Below are 24,748 nucleotides of genomic sequence, written 5' to 3'. Positions count from 1 at the left end.
AAATTGTCCCTCAGTCTGCACAAGGAAACATATTTCCATTGCCCGTCACTGTTTTCTGGATCAAGGTATTACATTTGGCAAAACTTTTCGGGGTCTTGAGCCTCCCAGAGGTCTTCATTACGAGAGGAGTTAGTGCCACTGGCTTCGAGTCATCGAGGAGTCACGCTTTTCCTCCTGGGCAGCAGGACTATTCCCAGTCTCCACCACGGGGACTTCATCTTCACAGTCTGAGATACAGTGGGCGGCCGAGGTGGAGAGCTGCCTCGGTTTGTCATCCCGTACATGCTCTAAGCAGCCGAGACGTGCTGCCATCATTCCCCGCCGCATTGGCTGTGTGGAGTTCACCAATCCGCCCTCTCTCCTGAAGAACAGTCTCGTCTTTAAGTTGAGAAGTGACTTCAGAAGAGAAACTTGGACTAAGAAGCAGGGAAAAAAAACTAGATCTTTTTTTTTTTTTTATTCAAAATTAAACAACGGAGGGTAATAAGAGTTCACATTTCAACGGAGAGAAAAAAATAATAATTTCATGAACTTAATGAAATGACCCAACAGTTGAATTATATTTTCTGTGACATCTTTGTTCCCCGGCAGCATGAAGAATTGAGCTCTTTGGAAAAACTTTACTTTTTTAAGCAAACTTCAAACAACTTTTTTTTTCAGTCGTCTTCCTTCTGAATATCTGCAAGGCCAGTAATGGACTTTTTCAATTGAACTCTTACAAACAAAGCAGACTCTCTGACGGACTGTTACTTTAGTTGAATGACAATTTTCTCTTTCTTTCTTTGATTTTTCTCATATTTAAAACCAGGTGTGGCAGTGTGGAGGCAGCGTGGAGGTGCTGCCTTGTGCTCGCATCGCCCACATCGAGCGCGCTCATAAACCCTACACCGAGGATCTGACGTCTCACGTGCGGCGCAACGCCCTCCGAGTGGCAGAAGTCTGGATGGATGAGTTCAAAAGCCATGTCTACATGGCGTGGAATATTCCCGTGGAGGTTAGTGGTTGTATGCATTTTGCTGATTCTAAGAATAATTTGGAAAAAAGTTCTTGTTTTGAATCAATCTTAGCTCATGTAATATATCTTGAAGCCTGGGAAATGTAATCAAAGTGCTTCACAGATGAATGTAAAAACACTCAAATCGAAACCCGTTATATGTAAACATCTGCACGCACACAACACTGTGCAGAAGCTTCAGGCTCGTGTGTGTGTTTACAGTTTATTTGTCATCACTTAATTCAAATTGCAAACTGAATTAGCAGGAAAGAAATCAGTATGAGAAGCATTTGCTTTCAAAGCAGTTTTCTTATTTTTTTTAATCATCTTGGAGAACAGTGCACAGACTTACTCTGGGGGAAGCCTGCTTCATATCCTTTTGTCTCTTCATGTAAACACACACAGACTTGATTATGTTAAGATTAAGACTCTGAATAAGCACTGGCCGCATGGGCGGATCTACCGGGGCCCAGAAGCAACTGGTAGTTGGCGTTGCTTCTGAACTCTCCGATGGGTCTGGCGACAACAGCAGGAAACTCTGTCCATGGCAATGGAGATGTAAGCAAATGCCACCTTCAAAAAAACGCATTGCCACCCTTGCTGCCATCCCAGTGGACAGCAATGAATTAAATGAAACGTTATGGCCAATTTTACATTTACAAGCGGCTCTCGAATGTCCGACTGCAGTGAATGCAGCACGAGATAATGCCAGAACGGTAAGAGACTGATATGTTTGGATTGTGCCATTAAATTCAGTATATACACGTCTGCCATATGTTGCCACCCCTCAAAAATTCCCTGCCCCCCTCTCGCCACGCCATTAATATTTTTCTCGGTCTGCCCCCTGACTGGATGTGTGTTTGGGGTTGTCTTACGCTGCTGCTGCATAAATTGAGCCATTCAGACACCTTCCTGCTGGTATTACATGACGGGTACATTACACCAGCCTGAAAACTTCAGTGGTGGAGTACTGTACACACACACACACACACACACACACACACACACACACACACACACACACACTGAGCAACAACACTAAACATGGAGATGGGCCCATTCAAATAGTTGAATTAAGAAAAGATAGTTAAAGCAGTTTACTGTATGATGACAAATATTATCATAGAAAAACAATTAAAGTGTGAATAAACTTGACAACTTGCTAAAGCCACAGAGCAAGTTTTTTGTATTTTTTTTTATCTGCAATCACGTGATGAAAAACATCTTGGTTTGAGCTGTGATCCCGGGTTCGAGTCCCCTGAGATTAAATCCCCCTTTTCAGCAGGATGGGCATCTGACCCCCAAAAAAAACTAGTCTGAGGGGTAAATTGCAGTAACTTGCTGTGGCCGCGCTGTAAAAGTGAGCAGCAGAAAATGCTCGTACTATTCATGAAAAATCTCTGTAGATTTGATGTCCTCTGGAAAAGTAAGTACACCTTTATCAGAAATGCATGTCGCCTGCTTTAGCAGAAATAACGTCTTGTCGGCATTTGGCATGATTGTCCATCAATCTTCGGTCTTTTCTGACCACGTTTACTGGCAAAGCTCTTTTATCAGGCATAAAAGTGTGTTTTTTGTTCTCAAGCTGTGCCTGTTTCAAAATGACAGTGGGATTCAGATCTGAGCTTTGACTCGACCACTTATAACTGCTTGATATTTCTTTTTTTTCTTCTTCTTCTTTTTGTGAATTCTGAGGGATTTTTGATAGCTGCTCTAACTTTTAAGACTGATGGCCTCACATTACCTTTAAGCTCTCTTTGATAGAATGTTGAATTCATAGCTGACAGCAAGCTGTCCTGTCCCTCAGGCAACAAAACAACCCCAAACCAAAACATTTCCATCTTGGAGCTTCACAGTTCTTCTGAAGCTTCTCTTTGATCTGCAGTGAGCATGTCCACGGTCAGTGCGGACTTACAACTCTAATGTGGGATTGTCTGTCAAGAACACATCACTCTTGCCTGTATGGTCACTGCCAAATTGTACATTATTGATTTCTCTCTTCAGTAAAGGCTGTTTCTTGGCACGGCTCACATGCAGGTCATAGTTGTAAAGTCGGAGACACGTGCACTTTGGCAGGATCATCGTCCTATGATGACATTTGAGGGCTCCTGGAGACATTTCCTGACACATTGCACCTAGGCCGAGTTTGATGGAGCCGTGAACTCTACAAAAATGGACCCTTGTATAAATTATATCCCTTTTGTTCATTATTTTATCACACAGCAATGATTTCTAGGATTTTTTTTTTTTTAGATCCACTTTCAGAATCAGAGATATGTAAACCTGTTTCTGACCGTCTTTAGCACTTAGGTGCCGTATTAAAATGAAAAACAAGAGTGTGTGAAACAGAACTGGTGCTACTTCTCATTCCTCTTGAAGCTCCTTATATTGGTTTATAATCTGCACCTCATTTTGTTCAAATACTTCATGTATCATTTATGTGGCGCCTTTCTTGACACATACAGATTGCAAAAAAAAAAAAAGATTTTCGGATTAAAATAAATAAGCATTGTAATCGGTAAATAAGTCTGTATTCTATTCCACTTTATTCACATGAGGATCGCAGGATGCTGGAACGACAGCTAACAATGGCGAACAAATCCACAGCTCACAATGACACCTATGGGCAATGTCGAGTCACTGATTGAAATACAAGAATAAAGCCCACGCAGAGTGAGAAGATGCAAACTGCAAACAGAAAGCCCCCTTGAAGCTGGGTGTTAACCACTTCACCAACATACACCGTCAACCACCATCATACAGTATAAGGGACATGAATATTAAGAAACACGTCAAATAGACACAACAATGATTTTTGTAGACTTATAAATATAATAAATGTTTTGTGTTTGTGTCCACTGTCTGCCCACCGAAATGCATGGCATCCTGTTCACAATTCTATTTAGCATTTCTATCAAATTGGGGTAATATATTTGGCTTTATCAGTTTACATATGTCGTCATAAATCTGAAAATATTCTTCAACATCTGTCACATGCTTTAGAACGACACAAAGATTTCCTATTTTTATTTAGATGAGAGTGTTCTGACCACTGCTTTCCACACAAGAACATTACATTTTGAACAGTCTGTTCTCAGAGTAGATAATATTATTATTATTATCATTAATATTATTATTATTTGGACATCCAGGGATATAAATATATAACAAAAATATATATATTATTATTACATTATGCTAATCAACCTGTGTACCTCATGAAACAGAAATCTATTACTTCATTATACTTACCTTCTTGAGGAAATCTTTTTAGTTTCATAGTTATATAGACAGAGATAAAACTGTGTGCTGGACTGCATGGATTAAAGCTTTTGTGCCATTTTCAAATGTCAGATGTCAGCTATGAACTGGCTAAAGGCTACAGGAAGCAGAGCAGCTGCGGCATTTTGAATGTTTGCGGAACAGGAAAAAAGCCGACAACGTTTCATTATTTCCTTCTTTGAGAAGTCGCCGTATCAATGAAGCAACATTGACCCCAAATAAAACCTCAAAATAGCATTCTAAAGAGTTTTATTCAGTTGAGACGAGATTAAAGTGTCATAATCTTATTCATGCAGAGGTGCGAGTCACAGGCACAGTCTTTCTGCAGCCGCCTCGTCGAAACATTGCTGGATTGAGTGCCGTCCGCTCCCCGCTGCTCTCTTCCCACTGCAGATGTGGAGCTGAACAAGACCCCTGACACCTCCTGAAGGCTCAAATGAAATTATTTTCATCTCACACAGAATGGCCTGAATTAAACATGTGCCACTGAATAAATAAATACTTAATATGATTCAATAAATTGCTCTAAATGGAGACATTAGCAGTAAGGAAATTCATTGTATAGCCTAACAATGAAAAGCTCAAAGATTAATTAAAGGCACTAACTGGATTACAGCTGTGACTTGGGACCCAAATGACTCAGAATACAGAAATAATGAAACCACATCCAAAGATTTTATTTAAAAAAGTGCATAATTGACTTCAATTCAGTTATGTGTTTTTCCAGCAGAAATGGCATTTATTGATTCACTGTTTTGATTTGTAATGTTATCTGAGATGTGAAATAAAGAGACCTGCAGTGTCAATGACTTGCACAGTAAATAATATTACTCACAGAGAAGCCATGAATCTGTGATGCCGGCTTATGTTTTGTTTTTTGTTTTTTCCCCCTTTACAAACCTGTGTTCTTTAAATTTTTTGAAATACGTCGTCTTTTTCTTGATGTTGACGTGGATTCCTTTAATCAAAGTAGATAATCTTACTCTGTTATGTTATGTTAAATGGAGCATCCCTCAAAGGGTAAGTCAAATGTTTGTTCACTGAAGCTGTTTTCTCTTGTCCTGCATAATCTGTTTGAATATGTAAATCCACGTTATGAATAGATGAACATCTGCAGGCAATTCATTCAGTCAATAATGAGGCGTTTAACTGGGTCTGTACTCAAGAAGCATGAAATTTAGCCCCAGCTTTAGCCCCATGAATTAACTACACAGCAAAATCATCAGCTGTAATTTACCTCAGAGAGTACGAGAACCAACAGCAGTGTACAATTTACCTAAGTTTGCAGACGTCTGAGCTCACTGTTTGATGTGTTTGAGCAACGTTTGCACCCAGTTTGTTTACTAGGTCTTGCTTTGGACTACTTGGAAAAGAATGTTTGTAGTTCATGAACCTGAACAGGCTGATAATGTGAAGATAAACGTCAAACTTAAGTCTTAAGTCTGACTTTTATTTAGTGTTTTCTAAATTCTAATAAATCTTTATAATTGTATGCTTAAAGGCTTAACGTCTTCTGTGAATCATTAACTTCTATTTTTGCTTTCTTTTTGTTTTTATTTTGCTCTATCTTACTAACTTCAAGTTAGCCCTATGTCCTTGTTTGATTACTAATCCTCTATTGCTTTACTCTTTAAAATTATATTTTACCTTATTTAATCGTCTCATTTTATCCAATTGTATCAGGAGTGTATTGGTGTCTGCCCAATTAATTGCATTCCTTTGGGTATTTGTGTGTGTGTTTTATACATGTACACTCAGACATACACTATATATTTGCAGGTATGTGTGTTTGTAAGTATTTTTTCCTGTGTCATAAAATCATTTTTGAAGCACTTCAAATCACATTTTATTGTCTGAAAGGTGAAAGACTGATGCTCAATGGATTGATTGATAGTCTATTAAACAAAGGCATCAGTAATGATGCAAAAGTCGTGTTATTTAAAGCAGGGTTTCAATACCTATTAAACTTTCAAAAGAAGTATATATAAAAAGAAATTAGTTTAAAAATATATATAGAATTTTCAATCAAAATAAGCTGAAGAGACAGCCTTTAAGTTTTGGGTACAGTTCTTCAACACTTTTATTTGCCCTCAGATACTCAGGCGCACTGTTCCAGCATCTTGCAGCGCCGACGCTAAAGGAAAGCATCTGGGCAAATATAGTTATTTTCCCAGCCTTGTAGCCTTGAATGTTTTTTGTTTTTTTTATGTTGCAGCTGCATAGTCAATGATTCTGCGGCGAGAACAAGCAAAAATCAAAATCTTATGGGGGCCTTTCAAATACACAGTAAATGACTGTGCAGTACTGCTCAATCGCTTGTATTTGATTTCCTTCTTTACAAGCCTTGTTAATCAATGTGTGTGCGTGTGTGTGTGGGTGTGTGTGCGCGCGTGTGTGTGGGCTTGATTCCAGGACTCAGGGATTGATATCGGCGACATCTCCGAGAGGAAGGCTCTGAGGAAGAGGCTGCAGTGTAAAACTTTTCGCTGGTACCTGGTCAACATTTACCCCGAGATGAGGATGTACAGCGACACCATCTCATACGGAGTAGTAAGCTGTCGCCTTCCATTTCATCACAAATTCAATTCAGTGTCTGCAAAAGCCAAAACAAGGCAAATCCACATCTGGGCAAATCAGTTTGATCTGAGTGTTGGGAGCCGGGAGGCTGCATTCAGGAACACAAACAGACACCAAGACTTTTCTGAAGCAGTTCTGACTTTTTCATTTGCTGTTAAAAACTTCCTGAAAATGTATTTCTCATTAGTCTACGGCAGTAGACTTGGTTACAACGATTAACAGAAATATTGATAATTTGAAGCTCACTTGATTCTGCCAACCAGGGCTTTGCAGCTCAATTTTACCAGTGAGAGGCGCCAGAAAAACTGACAGCCAGCACGGCTCGCTGACGCTGTCTCTTTTTGCCCGTTCCTAGTTGTTTTCGCGCAGCTTTATTTCCACGGTCCTCCCACCTCACATCATTGTGATACATCCTAACACACAGTGACATGCAGACTGCAGAATTACCGCACTGCTCTGTCTTGTATTATAATTTTTTTCTCACAATGATCCATGGAAATGTTTAGGAAATATCCCGTCCTCATTACATTAATTTGTACGAGATAGTTCCCCTCATTATTTAGACTTGTGACATGCGTGTCATGACCTAGTCAGTCAGTGTGGTTTGAGGATTCATTATATGCAGAATATTTTTGTCGCTGTGTCCCTCAGTAGTAACAGAAATGACCAGGTACACAAAGGCTGTAAAATTAAAAAAATTATGTTATTCTAGAATCATAAAACATGGGACATGATGTTTTTTTTTTTTGTTTTTTTTCATGAGTGCTCAAAGTATGAAGGACAATTATGTTTTTATTGTGCATTTGCAATTTATGTGGCACTTTTAATCAGTTGGTGTTAGATAGCTTAACTTGATTTGAGGACTGTCGACGTGTATGAATACACCAAGTACCAGTAATTAAACGTTGTCAGATGTCTGCAGTGACAAGGCTGTTTAATTTATTTTCCTTTCATTTTATTCCATTTCATTTGATCTAACAGGATCTGATTCAGATCTGATTCCTTACGATTTAATCAAATTCAATTTTGTCCCATTTTAACCCAAAAAGTAGGTTGTTTCATCGTCCAGTTGCTGATATTACACCATATATTAATAAATTCTATGTGTGACCATAATCAGCTAAACATTTATGCACAGAATAAAAAAAAAAAAAGGCCCAGTTCACCCTCCTAAATACCCATGTGGAGTTGCAGGCATTTTCTAATTTCCTGTTGACTCCATCCAAAGTGACTGATGGGGATTTTTCTGTTGTAGGCAGCTGCTCATGAACAGTTATACAAGATAGATTTAGGATCAATTCTTTTCATGGCTGTCTGTGCTTGCAGTTATGCTGCAGATTGAATTTGGAAGCTGTCATCTCCTCTTGATGATAGTGAGTGATGGATGCAAAACATCCCGGGCCTGAAGGTGTTGTTGTGTAGTACTGTAAAACAGTCAAAGTGGTAGACTGAGCGGCTGACGGCTGATATCTTTTCTCTATAGAAAGCCTCCCGAAGACAGTTCTTAAGGTGTGGGCAGGAAAGGTGTGGGTGGAGGCCAACTGTCTTTACTACTGCACCGTACCACTTTGTATTTGTTAAGCCAACCGCAGGATGCAGCAGCACCGACCACATCTGAGGGATTATGTTTGATTCCGTCCTGCACCTATACTCCACACACATATTCCTCTCAGTAATACATGGAGGTGACACCGAATGCTGTATGGCAACGACTCTGTCCCCACAGGTGTCATTTGTTGTTTCATATGCACTGTTCTTTTTTCAACTGTACTCGATATGTGTAGACTTAATCTGTTGACAGGAACATGCTCTGCCTGTGGATTCACTGATTATCACATAGAAGTACACATCTCTGGAGTCGACGGGGAGCGGAAATCATCCCTGACTGTGTTCTTCGGATCTCACATCTTTATTTTCTAATTCACTTCTCACACAATCCACCGTCCCTGCTGTTCCCTACGGTGCCGTTTGTATCTTGTAATCAGTCAGACCTTTGTCATGACATGCATGAATACCCCTCTGGGCCTCAAACACTGAGTCATGTTCATGAAGCGTAACGCTTGTGATTTACATTTTTATAAAGCAGAAACGAGTTAAAGAGGATTTGGATTATCCTTCACTTTTTACTTGTTTCAACCCGTTTAGGTTTAGCTTTTTCTCTGTTTTCTCTTACTGTGCTTGGCTTTTTTACGTTTTCCTCCTCTTCAATCTCAGAGAAAATGCTTGGCTCGTACACAATGGTGTGAGACAGTCACAGTGGTATTTAAGTATATTCCTACGATCTATTTTTTTGATTTGAAACTGCTGTCCAAATTCTCACAGTCCTGCAGAGACAGTTTGTAATAACAGCAAATACCGCAAAAAAAACTGTATTTTAAGTTTGGATCATCGTTCCCTCCTCCAGTCGAAATAGTATTACACCACCGAGCACAGCACAGCAGGCGGTATGCAGCTCTTTTTGCCCTATCACTTTTTGGGCAGTAGATGTTATCTGCAAACTGGGTAACACACATAATCAGAAATTATCTCTCGCCATTTGTCATAGCCCATGAAAATAAAAATAGGCAACAGCAGATCTCAGGGGCTCATTTTAACATTATTTTCTTTCTTTTTTTTCTCACTTCATCTGGGTGAGAAGTGACTTACTGATCAATACAAGAGCCAAAGAAAACATCTTCATATTGTTTTTAAATGAAACTCAAAATAATACAAAACACATTTTAGGAAGCATATTTCCTACATCTTCAGCAGTAAATCAAAGTGAGGAGAAAATTTACTTACTTTTTTTTTTTTTTGAAAGAAACTTACTAGTGGCTCATAAGCAACATTGAAAAATAGCTTTTGCCTTACTGGAAATTGTCTGTCTTAATTTGGACGTTATCATGATATGCACACAGAACTGAATCTAATGCAAATATAGTGGTGGCAAACATGAAGCTGTAAAATGCCAAATAAGATCTATCTAAATCTAAATCTACTAAAAACATAACGTGGTTTTAGTTGATGCCTTTATATAAAACTGTTTCCCTCAAAAGCAAACGCTTATTACTAGTACAAGTTAGCTGATGGATCATATTAATTGTTAATAACAACATATCTGCATTAATTCACATATTGGCAATAAAGGATATATAAATTAACTTCTCGAAGAAGAAGCTGCAACAAAACAGATGAGGAAAAACTACTAACATGCAGTCAGCAGCAGACGGCTCGATAATGGTAAGCCAATATATTACAAATTTCTGAAATAATGAAATATTTAAAAACTTTAATGATCTCCTTGGAGGATTATTTCTCTGCATTATCTCTGCAACCAATCCGATTCATAGTTAACATTAACTAGATACACTATGAGCAGCGGGACGCTGGGAGTCAAGGGTCTTACTCTGGGACCCTGCAGAGTCCAAGCAATGAGACATCGGAGGCAAAAGAGACGCAATTGAAAGTAACGCAGGACCTACCCTTCAAAGTAACTTATATCTTGTTTAAGTAACAGTAAAGTAACTCCATCCATCCACTTCATCCATCTTTTATACTATGGAGTACCTTGATCTGTCCCAGCTCAGAACTGACAAAGGCAGCTTACACCCTGGACAGATCAGCCGTCCATCACACACACTGACATTCAACTGGGGGATATTTCAAGTCTCATCAATTAACCTGAAACACCTATTTTTTCTGGGACTGTGCGAGGAAATAGGAGCACTCTAAGAAAACCAAGGCACTTACTGTAACATCTTAAATAGTAACTCATTATTCACAGCACTGACCATTACAAACGTGAAGGTTTGTTGACACATGTAAACACTGTTAAACTACTGACCGGAAGTAACTTCTTTTGTTTGTTGTCATTTGTTTGCATCTTTTTTTGCTGGTCAGTTGAAAAACTCCCTGAAGAACGATCTGTGCCTGGACCAGGGACCGGACAACGACAACGTGCCCATCCTCTATCTCTGCCATGGAATGACTCCACAGGTTAGAACATACCTCCCTCTCTCTCTCTCTCTCTCTCTCCCTCCCTCTCTCTCTCTCTCTCTCTCTCTCTCTCTCTCTCTCTCTCTCTCTCTCTCTCTCTCTCTCTCTCTCCCTCTCTCCCCCTCCCTCCCTCCACACCACAAAGCGTAGGATATCACTAGGTTTAATATACCACATCTATATTTTATTTCCATTTTGGGATTTTGTCACTGATTAAATCTTGTTCCATCATGAAGAAAAATGACTCTCTACTTCGGCCTTCTATGACTTCACACACCAGCATCAGGTTTTCCATTTTCTCTTCAATAGTCCTTGATGTTTTTAAATGTTTTATCATCCCATATAAACCTCAGCTTAAAGGTGACACATGCTGTCTAACCCCAAATAAAATAACACAATATCAAGAAAACAGTATCAAACGTTGTTTGTGTGTAAAGTTATATTGTACCTGCACACTGCCTTCAGCTTTCCTTCATTTAATGAAACAGGTTTTGTATTTAGTGAAAGAACATAAACAGCTCCAGATTAAGACACATAGCCAGAGAGATCTCTTCTACTTTCTATGTGATTTCCCTTCATTGTTGCCCTTCTATCTCTTGAATACTGATTCAGGATGTTTCTAGGCTTTAGAGTTTAAGTGTCTCCAAATGTTAGCAGATCTTCATTATCATTTACTTTCTCCAGACTCTTCCAGCTCGTATTGATCTCTCAATCCCATTATGTCGGAGCTGATTGTAGTCAGAGATTGTTTAACCTTGCTGTGACAGTGGTAAACTCATCCTATTGAGTGCAGTTTGATCTCACACTATCCTGTTTCAATTCAAACGAAACTACTGGAGTGTCCCACACTAATTATACACGGATTGATGTTTAGTCCCGATCAGAACGAATTCAGAAATAATCCTGCGAAATGAATCTGAACACGTCGGCCAAAACATTAGATACACCTTGTAGCAGGTTGGACCACTGTTACCAGAACTGTCTTCATCCACTCTGCTTTGGGCGGGTTCACTTCTTCAGATACTCCGTTTTGTTTGTGCAGGTGGGAAAGGCCATTCGAACTAAAAGTCTCAGTCTCAGTTCATTTGCGGTTCATTTACAGTGGGAAATTTCGGCAGCCTCTCCGGTTGAGGAAATACAGGAAGTAAACCAAAGAGTGAGGCGTAGTGATCGAGGCAAGCCTGAAGAAGCTGATTAAAACAAAGAAAAAGATAAATGTCTCATGGCAGACGTGGAGTAATAACAAGGCCTAGGAACTTATTGATAAACGGCCAGATAACTGTAGCTCATAGTTGCTTGTGGCCACCTTCAAGAACAATGATGTTTTGAAATTGCTTGATTGCTTGTTGTTTGTGCGGAGGGGGGGGGGGTTGTTTTTGGCTGGGTGGGTTCTCTTACGCATCATTGAGCCAGATTCTTTTTTTTTTTATCTTAAGTGTTTGTTTGGGGCAAGAGCGCCACAATCGAGCACCACAATTAACTGCATGACCTGTTTTCACTGGATCGGACTGCTCTCAAAACTGCAGTGGGAATTGAAATAAACCAAAAGATGCTGGGAAGAGTTTTGGGGGTTTTCCAAGCAAATCGACTCCCTGCACTATCACTGGACCATCCTGGTGTGGAAGCACCCATAGTGGTGCTAAAAAAGTTCCTCTGAGATATCAGACTATATTAACATGCCAGCATCACATATTCGCTGCAGATTCTTTGCTTGATTATACATGATGGGAATCTGATATTCATCTGCATCTTAGACTGAAATCCGGAAGCTATGGTGATGTTGGGGTCCAGTGAAGTCATTGACATTTCCATTAAAACATGTTTGAGATGATTGAAGCTTTCTGACATGGTCTGTTAACCTGGTGGAAGTAGCATCAGTCGATGGTACACTGCTATTATATATTAAGCGATGGACATGGTCACCAACAAACATCAGACAGATGCTCAGTTGATACTAAGTGGCTCAAGGCGTGCCAGGAAAATACCCCTACTGCTGATATAAGGCAGGTTTTATCTATGCTTTCGATATTTTAACCCAAACTCTGTCCTGATCATCTGAATGTGGCATCAGAAATCGGGACTCAACAGATCAGGTAACATTTTTCCAATCTTCTGTTGTCCATTTAGTTTGCTGTGTAAAAATGTAGTGTATCAGCAGTTTCTGAACAACTCGGACCAGCCCGTCGAGCACCAACAACCGTGCCACATTCTCAAATCGCCTTGCTTCCTCAATCTCGTGCTTGGTTTGAACTTCAGCAGGTCATCCTGACCATGTCTACGGGTGGTAATACACTGACTTACTGCAATGTGAATGGCTGATTTGAGTTAATGAGTATGTTGTCAGGTATGCCCGGTGATGAAATAATGTAATATCTAGACAGCAACTGACCTGGGAGCCAACACATTATGGAATTTTATTAGGTTTCTGCAAAGACTATATTTTGATTGGTGACTTTTTTTCAGACTTTATCTCTCCATTGCTGTTCAGCAAAAGGGACACCCGAACGGACTCTGATTGGTTCATAGTCTTTCACTGCAATTTTTTCACTTTTGGGACTAATAAAGGTTCATCTTATCTTTGTGTGTTAGAGTCAGTTGCTTTCAACCATTGTTTTAGGCAGGAGGACCAAGATTAGTGAAAGTGAGGGCATAAGGTCACCGAAGGACAAGCAGAGGGAGATGCGACGTCATTGAGTAAAAGAAAAACAACTTTCTTGTTTTTGCCTTATTGTTCCTTTTATTGTCATTTTTATTATAATGGAGGGATGAAGATGTGGATGAAAGGAGGAGTTCTGTATAGGGGCTATGTTTTTTTTTACTTGTGAAGAAAGTGCTTTGTACTGCATTATATCGTATCAAAGGTGCTTCAAGTTTGATTGATTTGTTGAGTACTATATAGAACTCATATTTTTGTTCCGCATTATGTTGTGGAGGTTGGTACAGAATCTCAGGAAAAAGATATTTGCTCTGGATCGTTTTAATCTCTTGTCTATTCGCACAGAAAAACACACAGGAGCTCCCAGCAGTCCGTCTTCTCTTTGATGAATTAAAACAAACAAACACAGCACTTAATGCTAGCCAGCCATCTTAATCAAACACATACTTAATGGACAAAACTGAATTAATATAATCTTTACACTCAACAAAATCAGAGACAACACTCATCTTCGAGATGGCAGCCACACAGTCTGTTAAAGTCACAAGAACAACAATGGCATGTACAAACATGAAACGCAATGAACGGAGGATTTTAGTGAAATGTAACTGTTATATCTAACAATCTGTTACACATAAAACCTCCATCTAGTGAAAACAGCTGGTACTTTAGTGACAGTGAAAAAGAAGTGAAACACCCAAGGAGAGAAAATATTATGTCTTTCGAAGTCGAGTTTTCAGAACTTTCTATTATGAAATGACTTATCATTCACAAATGTGTTTCATTAGTCTTGTTTTCTTTTCTTTGTCTATGTTATTTTTTGATGTATGAAGCTCTACGGAGTTCAGTGTAGCACTGAAAAAAGGTATCGCATTAAAAATAGCTTGTGCTGTTGACTTCACACAGTGCAGAGGTTGTTAAAATAACAATACCACTTCAATATGTATATTGATTCTTTTATATAACTAAATTGTCATGTAACTTAAATGTGAATATATCGACGAAACTCTCCTTTATCCAGACCTCCTTGAATTAAAATCGACTCCAGTCGATCTACCAGTTTCTTTGCCAGACTGTGTTTGCCACCTCAACAACTCTTTTTGAGACGACGATAACTTTAAAACTTGCTAATTATAAATGTGTCATGTGCTATAAATCCAAGCATATCAAACAAAGGATTGGAGTAGGACCAGCCTTCCTAATGAGATTAAGGATCTCTGCTGCAAAGCAAATCATGTCTGCTCTATTTTTATGTTTCAGCGTTACATCATCGAGAGGAATTGGATTCTGAATTTCCTCTATAAAGACTCAGACACATAGACATCTGCAAAACGTTTGCTATCATTAGTCACAATGTGTGTGTAGAATGAGAATCGCCCAGGAACCTGTACAGGGGTGTAGTGGTTAGCACTCTCGCCTCATAGTGGAGAGTTTGCACATTCTCCCTGTATGTGGAGGGGTTTTCTTTTGTCACTACAGTTTACTGCCACAGTGCAAAGACTTGTGTCTCACTCTTATCGTTTTTTCCTCCCAGATAGACGCTATATAGATATGTAGCATTTGAAGTTAATATTAGCTATTTCTCATTCTATTTCTCATCGTATGTAATAGACGTGTCCCATATATTTGTATACATTCATAGAACATACGTTTTTAGTCTTTGCTGTGAAGGCTTGCATCAGGAATGGGAAATATCTAGCTGTAGGGCGCTCCAGGCTTGTGAATCCGTCAATCTGTCAATTTTTTCTGTGAAGGTTTCCATAGACTTCTGGACCCGGCTTTGTTTTTTTCTTTTTCTTTTTCTTTCCCCGGCCGCGATTTGAGCTGCTTTTTCAAAGGAACTATGTATCTCTATGTTTAAAAATACATTATTTTCATTCTAGGCCACTGAAATGTTACAAATAATTAACTTATAATATAATAAGGCGTCTAAATGGGAAGCGTCTATCTGGGATGACACCAGATTCCGCATAAGCCTTTATAATGTGCATGCACACGCAAATGTTTTACACGTTATGTGTGTTTTGCGGGTGATCACCTGCCAAAAAAAAACCATGAGTAATATCACCTGCAAATGGGGGTTTTGCTTGTATTGATGCTTGATTTTGTCATTGGGGTGATTGGGCAGAGTGCAAAGCCCCACAAGCACAATATCAAAAGCGATATCATGGCGTTAGACATGCTGGTGGAGGAAGTTAGGAAACAGATTGGAGCGTGACAGCAAATAAATCTCCATTTGGAAAATGGAAACTCAAAATGGGAAATTAGTCAAACTCAGGGCTTTTGGGAAAAATAAGACAGACAAAACAGATTTGGGAGAGATTAATCAAGGCTGACTAAGGGTACAACAAAGAAAATATCGTCTAAATTGCTTGTTATTTCATCTGTTAGATGTGTGTCCCATGAGTAGATCAGTTCCCGTGTGTTCCTGAAAAAAAACATCCAAGCCTGCACCAATTTTTATACTCGCAAACATTTTTATTTTATTTTTTTTTCAATTATCTTTTTATTGAGAACAAGTTACAAAAATAAAGTTGCATTAAGAAAAAGCAATATTTCTCTTTTTTGTTGTTGATGTTTTTGTGCTGTGCTGTGCTGTGATGAATGTGGTGCTTAAACTAAACTGGGAAGGCACACAAAGGAAGACTATAACAAAGTTTACAATTAAATATGTGACTGAGTCCTCAAGGACATGTTGGCAACATTTCCAGCTCGCATTGTTATGAAATCTATCTGCCGAACTACAGTAACAGGTGAAAACACAACCCCTTTACAGGCTGCCAGTCTGCATAGCTCCAAAAGTGAGCAGCATTTTTTAATTATTTTTTTAAATCACACTTGTCAGGCAGTTTAATGTCTGGTGTGAATGAGGTAGGAGGCAATTTGGGCGTTTTCAACTAAGTAAGAGTAGAGTCAAAGACTGAAACTGTTAAAGTAATGCGAGCATGAAAATGAGCTAACGTGGTCTTGGGTTTCTACCAGCTGAGATTCTGGGTAATTGTCTGCTCACAGCCCAGTTTTACTCTGATATAATTTTCCCTTCCTCACCCTCTACTTGCAGCTCGTTATCATTTGGATTCTGCCAACCAATTAACATGCTCATTTTTGGCTTTTTTTTTTTTTTTTTTTCTCAGTCTATTTGGCTGCTTTGTTTAAATAAATCACAGACTTTGGAAGAAAAGCGTATGTTCCCCAAGAAAATTGGACCCAGTCACTTTATTAGATGGTTGCAAGTGATGCACCACTGTCTGAATGTTGCAGCTGTTTGCTTCGACAGCATGGGGCTCACTGAAATTTTTTTGCGCAGTACATGTTATGTAGGTTTGACAGTGGTTTTAAAATGATTGTTTTTTTTATATATATTAGTTTCATCATCTGAAAGAACATGAAGGCATAATCTGTTTTATTGCTGTGGAGGATTCTAGATGACAATGAACTTTAACCCGAGATATTTTCTTTCCGATTAATCACCCAGTCTATTTGTAAGGTTATGAATTGTTTGCTGTACTTTTGTTTTAGTTTGTTTTTTCATTGTTTTCTTGGTTTTTATAGTACGCCTTCTCATAAAGCTGTCATCAAATCAGGATTTACAGACTGAGCAGATAGGGATTTACTTTTTTAACCCCTTGCGGTGTTATTTCATGAACATATGACACATTTTATGTAAATGTAGTAAATCAGCAATCAAAATTATTTAAGAAAACTTACGTTTTGGGTTATTGTAGATTAAAAAAAAGTTTAAATTTCCCGTATCCACTATATTGGAAGATCATGCAAGTAACCACTGTAGTAACTTTACTTCATCACTTCTGCAGTGATACAATGGAAGCCGTTATCATCATGAATACACAGTATACAGTGTAGAGCAACACACCTTGTTCATGGCTTCGTGTGATAAACAAACCAAACTAATTCCAGCTCTGTGCTGTTGAATACATAACATTCTTCCCCTGTTTCATTCCTGCAACTGATTTTCAGCTTTTTGTCAGCTTAATGTGAGCAAACAGTTGCCCTTGGAAGAATGCAGTCAGGAAGCCTTCCATCAGAGAGCACATTTATTCGGGTTTTCTCCCCAATCCTGAATTATTAATGAGATTCTTTTGTTTGCCTTCCCCGGTTTCTCCTTGTTCCCTGTTCAGTTTGGAAAGTTATATAAATATTCATAATTTGAGTATGTGAATCAAAGACATAGGAGTCACATTCGTTTGCTGGGTACTTTAGTACCTGTGTGATCATTTCCCGCTTTGTTAGGGTCGCCATGGAAATGTCAGCGGCAGCCGTTTAAAACAGCACAACATTGTGCCCTTTCTTGATCGCACGGTGTCCTGTGTCTTTCAGAACGTGTACTACACCAGTACGCAGCACCTCCACATCGGGCTCCTCAGTCCCACTGTGGACGACGACGACAACAAGTGCCTGGTGGACGTGAACAGCAGGCCGCGACTTATCGAGTGCAGCTACGCCGCAGCCAAACGCATGAAGCTCCACTGGCTCTTCACTCAGGTGACAACCTCCTGGTGCACAGCTCACATACGGCACGCTGCAGAATACATAAGTCACACAGTCTTTCACTCTCGCTAAGCCTCAGCTTAGATGATTTGCCGAAAGTGACAGGACAACAAACGTTCGTCGTCGCTTTTAATCATGCAAGTGGTTTAATTCACTGTTTGAACAGAGCTCACTTCAGCCCGCGACTCATTTCTACATAAAAAGTTGTTGAAACTTAATGAGTGTCTTTTTGCATTAGCAGCTCTGTGGTTGCAAACTGTATCTCTACAGCACAAGCAGCTACTTCACGTCACAGCCGTGACTGTGTCGAATTTATTGCTTTTTTTCGGGCTGGAAAGACCTCATATCGCTGTCTCCTGTGCTGTCGTCGCAGTGTTAATCATAGATTTCTGGTCCTCTTCTTGCCCTTAAAAGGAATTTGTTGAGTCGCTGTAACAAGGCCAGCATTCAATTAACCCTGCCAGCTCTGCACTGTGGCACATATGTGTCAGTGTAATGGTGAAAACTTTTTACATGCTCAAACTCATATGTCACATGCACTTACGCTCATCTTTACATGGTTTGTTTAGATAACTCTGTATAATTCATTGAGTGGGATGGGGACGTATCAACGAGGCTGAAGCATATCATGTCTGTGAAATGTGGCATCAATTATTGACACAGTTTTGACTGCACATGAGCGAAGTGTCAAGCTCAAACAGAAATAGATCGCCTTGATCCGGTCGACGCAGCGATGGGGAATGGAGCCGCTCTACACACAAAAGATGGAAAGTTTATAGTTTAATACAGCACCATCCTGCATCCAGCCTGGTTAACTGGAGATATTTTGAATCTCTCCTTGTTAAGAAATGCGAAAACGTACTGAACCTGCCCCAACCTTTTGAGACATTATCTAATCAACCATGAAATGCCTTATCTAAGATCTCATTTGTGAAACACAAATATATATATATATATATATATATATATATATATATATATATATATATATATATATGCTGTATATATGTGTGTGTGTGTTTGAATAAAAGGATCAAGGAGGTGTTGGTAAATTAGAGAAGAAACATAAGTGCAGTGGGTGGCTCCGCATAGCCGAGTTTTCCTGTGTGATTTGTGGGTATGAGTGGGTGAGGATGCCATTCTTTATGCTTCTCTAACAAGGACCTTTTGTTCTGTATATAACATAGTGACATCAGTGCATCCCCCCCACACCCCCCACCCCCCTTCAAGAAACATGTCCACACATGACGATCTGATGCAACACCAATAATAATATAGAAAACTTTGATATATTTACAGTGTTTGAGGGAGCACGAGTGTTAATCACAGGCTGGTGACTCACCAACCACTACTTAACTGTGTTCAGTATGTCAAATGTTGTCTTGAGTTGCACTTATGGATGTTTCCTCTGGTTTAATAAACAAGGAAGAGCCAGAAAGCGGCTGCAAACCTCAAACACAGCTGTGCCCGTTTTCAATTCAAGTACCAAAAATTACAAATGCTATGAACAGTGGTTAAATTCTTTAAGCTGCTTTGGAAAGAGATGATAGTTTTTTAAGTTCAACCTGGTCTAGTTTCTTTGCGCATCGTTATTTACATTCTGCTAAATTTTGCGGTCTTAACCTTTTTAATAAGAATAGCTAATATTTGCCTTCGATTGAGGACTGCTCATTCAATAACAACAGAGCGGTGCATAAATTACTGTAATATTGAACATAATTTTAAAATTTCAAATCAGAATGTCTAAAATATCAAATATGGAGACCCAGGAAATACTGGGCAGCATGAGTAAAACTGAATATTGGAATAGGTACATTATAGAGTGACCAGTTTTCAGGAGGAATACCGTATATACTGTATAGTTAACCAGCTACTGTCCTGGTAGTAACTTTAGGTATTGATGTTAGAGGTAAAGTATTATTTCAAATGAGTTTATTTACAAGCATGAAGTGTAAGTTTGTTACTGTGACTGTTACAGATTCCTTTTGTTATGCGAGTCAAACCAGCACGACAGAGTTCAGCAACTAACTTTACTTTGTTGTGGAAACCTCTGTGTTCTTCTCGTCCCCTTCACCTCACAGAACAGCTTTGCCTCACGTCTCGTCCTCCAAACCGCCCTTTCACCTCCCCTGACTCCCCCTCGGGAGAAACGCCACACATTTTCAAAGTGTCTGCTCTAATTTAAACAATCAATGGCGCCGTCTTTAGTCGTTTGACAGTCAACGCTTCACTTGCTCGCGATGAAGTCGTCTGTTTCCCAATAGATGGTGCTTCAAGGCGATGTTAAGCAGATGCCATTACTTCATCTTTCATAGATTCAGCTTACGAGGGTCACTAAAATATAGAGCGGGTGATGTTGAAACAAAGATAATTTGCTAAGTATAGTCTTAAAAGTCGACAGAAAAACTACATTAGAATATGTACATGAGCCATAACAACAGATAATCCCTAAGCACATTTGCTCTCTGAAGTTTAACATGATCGCTAAGGCGGCCAGAATGCAATGAATAATCCCCAGTGGCTTTTCACTAAATTCATCCGTCCGTTTTCATCTGTTAAGTTTTTTTTAGACATCCAAGGATTCTGTTTGGACGAAGGTCCACCAGAGCAATTAAACTCTGAAGTTGTAGTTTCTGTATGGGCATATTAACTCACTGTAGGACAGTGGGATACATTGACGTTAATACTTACTTTCTATTGTACTGGGTGCTTCTAAAATGACCAATGTAATATGGTTCTTTATTCAGACCTGCTTGTGAAATCCCCAAAATAACTTCAAGGATTAACTTGACTGCAAACTGATTCATTCAAGTTATCATTAACATGATGATGTGTTAGCCGATAAAATGTTATCTTTATTTCCTCACGTTTTAATTAAGCTTTTGTGGCGTTTCTCCATGTACATCGCTGTCGTCAATATGGTCTGTAGCTTCATCCCTTTTTCCATTCTGCACCATCAGCTGGCTCCAGCCACCCCTGCATAATGCTTCACAAATGCCCCTTCCAGCAGTTACTGCCAATCTGTTACCTATAAAAATGTCTTTGGACCTCGCAGACAGGCCAAACTCATGTGGAAATATTGAAAGAATAATTTACCACTCAAATTGTACAACCTGTCCAGTTCTTGGGTCTATTTCTTCCCACACCCTGCTGCATGTCTCTCATCTCATTGAAAAGAGCTCTCTCGCTGCTCTCTTGATGCCGTATTGACTGTTGAAGGTCTCCTCTTCAGATACTTGCCCTTTGTCAGCCCTGACACCGTAATGAGAAAGTCCTGCTTCATTTCATGAAGACATGGTGCAATATTCTTTGCTCAGCTGATGTGCTCATTTTGCCCCGACTCCGGCAACAGCTGTCATATTAAAAATAATAAATTGTTGGCCCTTTTTTCCATTCACCCGCAGTTTTTTGCTCTTCCCCTGACCTTCATATAGCCATTGCATAAATCAGGTTCTTCTTTTCGAATTAAATAATTGATTGTCAGATTCTGACTATGATATCAAACCCATACTATTTTTCTAACCACATTGTTGCTCTTTGCTCGGCTGAGGGAGAAAAACAATGTGAACCAGCCAAAAAAGCCCATCTTCAGGCGCTTGAGGAGCTCGCATCCACAGCCACAGCAGTGCAGGTTTTAAAGGAGGCCAGCTATATTGTGCACACAAATTGTGCTTCTGAAGTCCAGCAGAGTTTTAACCGGCATGCTTTTATCTTTTCAGGGAGGATCCATTCAGAACAAGAAATCAAAGAGATGCCTAGAGCTTGTAGTAAGCAGTGACAATGAGTTTGGCTACCAACTGGCTCTGCAGAAATGCACTGGACAGAAATGGTTCATTTCAAATGTGCTGTTTAGCAGTTCTCTATGATCGACTGCCGAAAGAAACCCCAGACTGAATGGAGAACGGACCGGAGCTTTCTATTGTGTGCATCGGTGTGTGCTAACGTGTGTCTGCCAGCGGAGAGAAGGAGAAGAAGGAGGAAAACATTGAAAAAGCTCATTTGGAGGAGAAGGCGAGGTCGACGTCACATCACAAATGTTAAACACTTTATTTTGCCTACAGGATCAGCCATAACTGGCAGATATTTTGCAGATTTAACAAGGTAGGAAATTTAGTATATTTTGTGGTAAATACCGTACAGTCAGAATTTGGTTGACTTAAAATATGTAATGAGTCCAAAATGTTTTTGTATATTGTTCATATTTGCTACTGTGTAGCAAGCTTTTTCACCGTGTCCCTGCTGTAATTATTTAATTTTAGTGTCTCAGGTTCCTAGGTTTATTATACGATTCTACTGTAACATTGTTGGAAATGTTGGAATAAATCTTGATATTTTCTATATGTAAATATTTGGAATATTTGTAATATATAACAGTAAAATTACAGATGTTAAAAAAAGTGCAAGTGGGTTTTTTTTTTAATAACAAAGATACTATCACTGACGGACGCCTCATTTTACATAAAGTATGAAGAAAATGCACATAGCACAATCAAAGGTGTTTCCCATTTCACACATGCACCATAAAAGGTGTACTTGAAAATAAGAAGAAGAAAAAAGAAAACCAAATATAGAAATGCTGCAAGATGCACAGAAAAAAATTATTTACCAAAACACAAAGGTTTCCAGGGTACTATGAGAAGACTATGAACAGCCTCCAGCGTGTTATGTTGTGTGATTTACAGTCTGTGGCAGCTCTTTGAATCTATACATTGTGGATGCTATATTTACTCCAGAAGATGACTGAGAAGAACGAATAACATAAATAACTAGATTTAACTCTGGCGATTAAAAAATAAAAATAAAAAAATGCTGATCATAGTGTTGTTTTTGAACCTGTGCTTAGAAATGTTTCGACTGAAGTTGTTTTTATGGTGTTTTTCATTCTATCTCCGCACTTCTGTTTTTTGTTCTCGTTAGATGCATTGTGTTTCTCAGCAGGGACGTTATATTGAACATTTTGTACACACAGAGACAATATGTGCACACACAGCAGATAGAAGACGCAGTGTCATGGACGTGGTGTTGTCAGTTTGTCGTGACAAATAAAGGGGCAGAAACTGAGAAACGGGGCAGCCCTTCTGCTGCGACTGTTGTGTGCACCTGGGGAGGAGACAAGTTGTGCAGCCTGTTTTCAGCTTGCCAGTTCTCATTACCATCCACATTCAAGCAGAGCTCGGCAAATCATGGCATTAAATATACATGGGAACCCACTTTCATCAAAAGGACCTCCCAACTAACCCGTCTTAATATATGCAATAAGAGCGCCTCTGCATGCACAAGTTTCTGAATAAAGGCATACCAAAACACAACTCTCATGAGCTTTACTTACATTTTTGGGGGAGCTGACATTTTGTCCTGATTGCCTGCTTTCCAAGCATTACTTTCAGCTTCAAAATTAGGCTGCAGAACGGCAATCTGTGTATACATTTATCTTTAATATTAGATTATAAAATCTACAGTTTTCAGCCTTGTTGATTTAACACATTCAGTAAACTAAGTGATATAATAAAGGTTGTTATGTCACTTAGGTTGCTGAGTGATATAACAAAGGTTGTTGTTGTTTAGGTTTTTTTTTTAGGTTGGCCTGAAATACACGTAAGAGAATTAAACACGTGTGAATGAGGGGAAAGAGAAACCGTCTCCCGCGGTGATGGAGCTGTGGTGCTCTCTCCGTCTGAGCATGAGTCACACGCAATAGCTCAGAAAAGTGCTGGCCTGATTTCGACGAAGCCTGGATGATAATGTCTCTCTCCCCTTTGAGATCTAGCATTTGCAAAATTACTGCCATTTGCCTTGCTATGGGAATTAAATCCTGGCTCTTGTCAGGACATGTACATGTACATGTCCTGCTCTTCTAAGTAACTGTCATGAAAATTGTATTGCTCCCATGAGAAATGTAAAAGTGTGTTTCCTTTTCATGGAGATTGCAGCTTCAATTTAATCTCTGCGGAGGTAAACAGATTTTTTCATTGGTGTATCGCAGATATTTATAATAGCTACACGAAGGGAGTGGAGACATAATGTTTACTGTCAAGTGGAGGAACCCCTTTAATGTGGAAAACAGAAGTACGGAAATCCAACATGTTTTTCTAAATAATTTAATGTTTATTTGCTACAAGAAGTTCCTTCAATGGGTCCTGCAGTTTTAACAACACCATTCTGTTAAGGCACTTAGCTCTGAAGGGCGTGTTTGTGTGAAAGTTGCATGCAAAATACAATGTAATTACCAAGGAAAATAATATGTAATTGTATTAAATATGTACTATTAATGTCTAAAGATGTAGTTGTAATGTTAATGGTAGGCGAGAATTGTGGAAAACAACTATGTTGTAATGAAATCATTTATTTGAAATACCAATGTATAATATGTACTAATACATAAGTAGTATATATTAATAAATTCCTTAGGATATATGTTATATATTGAACAATTTAATCTCCATCCATCCTTCTAATCCCCTTGATCCAGCTTCAAACACTTTTTTTTGAGTGTGGGATGGAACAGGGAACAGAGAGAGAGAGAGAGAGAGAGAGAGAGAGAGAGAGAGAGAGAGAGAGAGAGAGAGAGAGAGAAACTCCACATAGAACGACCCCAAGCAGAACCCGGAGTCAAACCTGTGACCTTCTACTAAAAGGCCGCAGTGCTTACCACTGCAGCGTGATGCGCCAAGTTAATTAATACTCACTGGGTAACTGAGATAACCGGTCCCTCCTATTTCTTGTACAATATTTTTGACATAGTGGAATATTTTGGG

The 24,748-nt window shown here is 39.2% G+C and overlaps 1 protein-coding gene across 1 annotated transcript in view; it reads left to right on the top strand.

Moving 5' to 3' along the window:
- galnt18b (UDP-N-acetyl-alpha-D-galactosamine:polypeptide N-acetylgalactosaminyltransferase 18b) overlaps positions 1-23,293 on the top strand; it is a 92,914-nt gene extending 69,621 nt beyond the window's left edge. The window contains exons 7-11 of the mRNA XM_080458750.1: positions 809-994; positions 6,689-6,826; positions 10,733-10,828; positions 17,823-17,987; positions 21,713-23,293. Of these exons, the coding sequence (XP_080314876.1) occupies positions 809-994; positions 6,689-6,826; positions 10,733-10,828; positions 17,823-17,987; positions 21,713-21,859 (732 nt within the window). The 3' untranslated portion in view covers positions 21,860-23,293. The remainder of the gene's footprint in view (positions 1-808; positions 995-6,688; positions 6,827-10,732; positions 10,829-17,822; positions 17,988-21,712) is intronic.
- The last annotated feature ends 1,455 nt before the right edge of the window (positions 23,294-24,748 follow it).

The sequence above is a fragment of the Lipophrys pholis genome (assembly GCF_963383615.2).
Source record: "Lipophrys pholis genome assembly, chromosome: 2".
NCBI classification, from domain to species: Eukaryota; Metazoa; Chordata; class Actinopteri; order Blenniiformes; family Blenniidae; genus Lipophrys; species Lipophrys pholis.
The sequence above is the reverse complement of the archived record's forward strand: the minus strand, read 5'-3'. Positions and strand labels throughout refer to the sequence as shown.